The sequence below is a fragment of the Genypterus blacodes genome, unplaced genomic scaffold (assembly GCF_046128005.1).
Source record: "Genypterus blacodes isolate CSIRO-AG114 ecotype Tasmania unplaced genomic scaffold, CSIRO-AGI_Gbla_v1 ptg000227l_1, whole genome shotgun sequence".
Taxonomy (NCBI): Eukaryota; Metazoa; Chordata; class Actinopteri; order Ophidiiformes; family Ophidiidae; genus Genypterus; species Genypterus blacodes.
Window position 1 is genome coordinate 307501 of NW_027467025.1, and position 1658 is coordinate 309158.

At 40.8% G+C, this 1658-nt stretch overlaps 1 protein-coding gene across 1 annotated transcript in view; it reads left to right on the plus strand.

Moving 5' to 3' along the window:
- polr3f (polymerase (RNA) III (DNA directed) polypeptide F) overlaps positions 1–208 on the plus strand; it is a 5149-nt gene extending 4941 nt beyond the window's left edge. Inside the window, exon 9 of the mRNA XM_076170684.1 lies at positions 37–208. Coding sequence (XP_076026799.1) covers positions 37–114 — 78 coding nt within the window. The 3' untranslated portion in view covers positions 115–208. The remainder of the gene's footprint in view (positions 1–36) is intronic.
- Positions 209–1658: the final 1450 nt, after the last annotated feature.

A 1658-nucleotide genomic window follows, 5' to 3' on the forward strand; every position in this document is an offset into this window, starting at 1 on the left:
TGTCTTCTGAGGGACGTCCGGTCTTTGTCCCCTCAGGTGTTTGACGACTGTCATGAGGGAGGAGAGATTTCTCCATCAAACTGCATCTACATGACCGAGTGGTTGGACTTCTGACTGCAACTTCCTGCAACAAAGTGTTCTTTATTCTCCCAGTGTGGATTTATTTTGTAATTATGTAAAGTTCAATAATAAAAAACTGTAAATATTATCCCCATTATTTGTGCGTTGGGTTTGCAGAATGACACAGAAAGTGTTCAGTCACCTAAGTTCTTTTATCTACCTTTGTTGAACACACTTATTGTAAGTCGCTTTGGATAAAAGCGTCTGCTAAATGACCGTAATGTAATGTAATGTAATACTGGAGGACCAATCATATGTCCTTACCCAGAGGAAGTGCCTCCCTGCTGCCCCCTGGTGGTGGAGCTCTGTAGAGCCTTCAGCAGAGCATCCAGCTCCTCTGACCCAGAGATAGAGCTCCACTCAGAGGCAGAGCAGTAAACAGAGCTGCAGGTCTGCTCTCCTCTGGTCCAGGCTGATAGAAACCAGCAGAACATCCCCAATAAAGGTCAAAGGTCACATGGACACAAACACTAAACACCTAAAGGAAACTTCCTGTAAGCACACCTGAGCTGAAGTGAGACTCTAATACATGTTTGGAGAAATCGAGACGGACTGAACCATCTGACTGAGGGACTGAACCATCTGACTGAGGGACTGAACCATCTGACTGAGGGACTGAACCATCTGACTGAGGGACTGAACCATCTGACTGAGGGACTGAACCATCTGACTGAGGGACTGAACCATCTGACTGAGGGACTGAACCATCTGACTGAGGGACTGAACCATCTGACTGAGGGACTGAACCATCTGACTGAGGGACTGAACCATCTGACTGAGGGACTGAACCATCTGACTGAGGGACTGAACCATCTGACTGAGGGACTGAACCATCTGACTGAGGGACTGAACCATCTGACTGAGAATGTTCCACATTTATGACTGCAGACCATGTATTATATGAGATGCTGACTGGCAGAATGAGCTCAAGTGGTTAACCAGCTCAGTAAGTACAGAGTTTGTGTGTGTGTGTGTGTTTTCCATCAGCCACCATTAATGAGCTCTAATGGTCCTTGCTGACCATCGGCTCAGGTTTCAGCTCTGATTTGCTTCCTGTCAACGCAACCCTCCAAAATAAAAGCAGCTTGGACTCCTCACTGATTATAAATCGACACATTCCTCATCTTCCTGATATCATTTGATTTTACAAACATCTGTAATATTTATCAAATATCGTCATAGTTTTAAAATGATAAATGGATTTTATTATTATATTTTTATGATTGATTTTTATGAATGGTTATTATTATTATGATTGATGAATTTATTTGTAATTGTGTTTTTTAAACATGAAATACAAATATGCACGTTTACATTATTAATATCACCATGGCAACGTCTACATAGTTACTGTAAGAACTACATTTCTCTGACAATGTTCACTTTGTCATATATAATAATAAACAATCTATCTCATTCTGAATGCTTGATGTAAGATGTAATGTCATTATAATATTCATCAGATTCATAATAATAAAGTAGTTTTATGTGGCACCTTTCATACAATTACAGCGGAAAAGACGTTTAAATGAAATGTT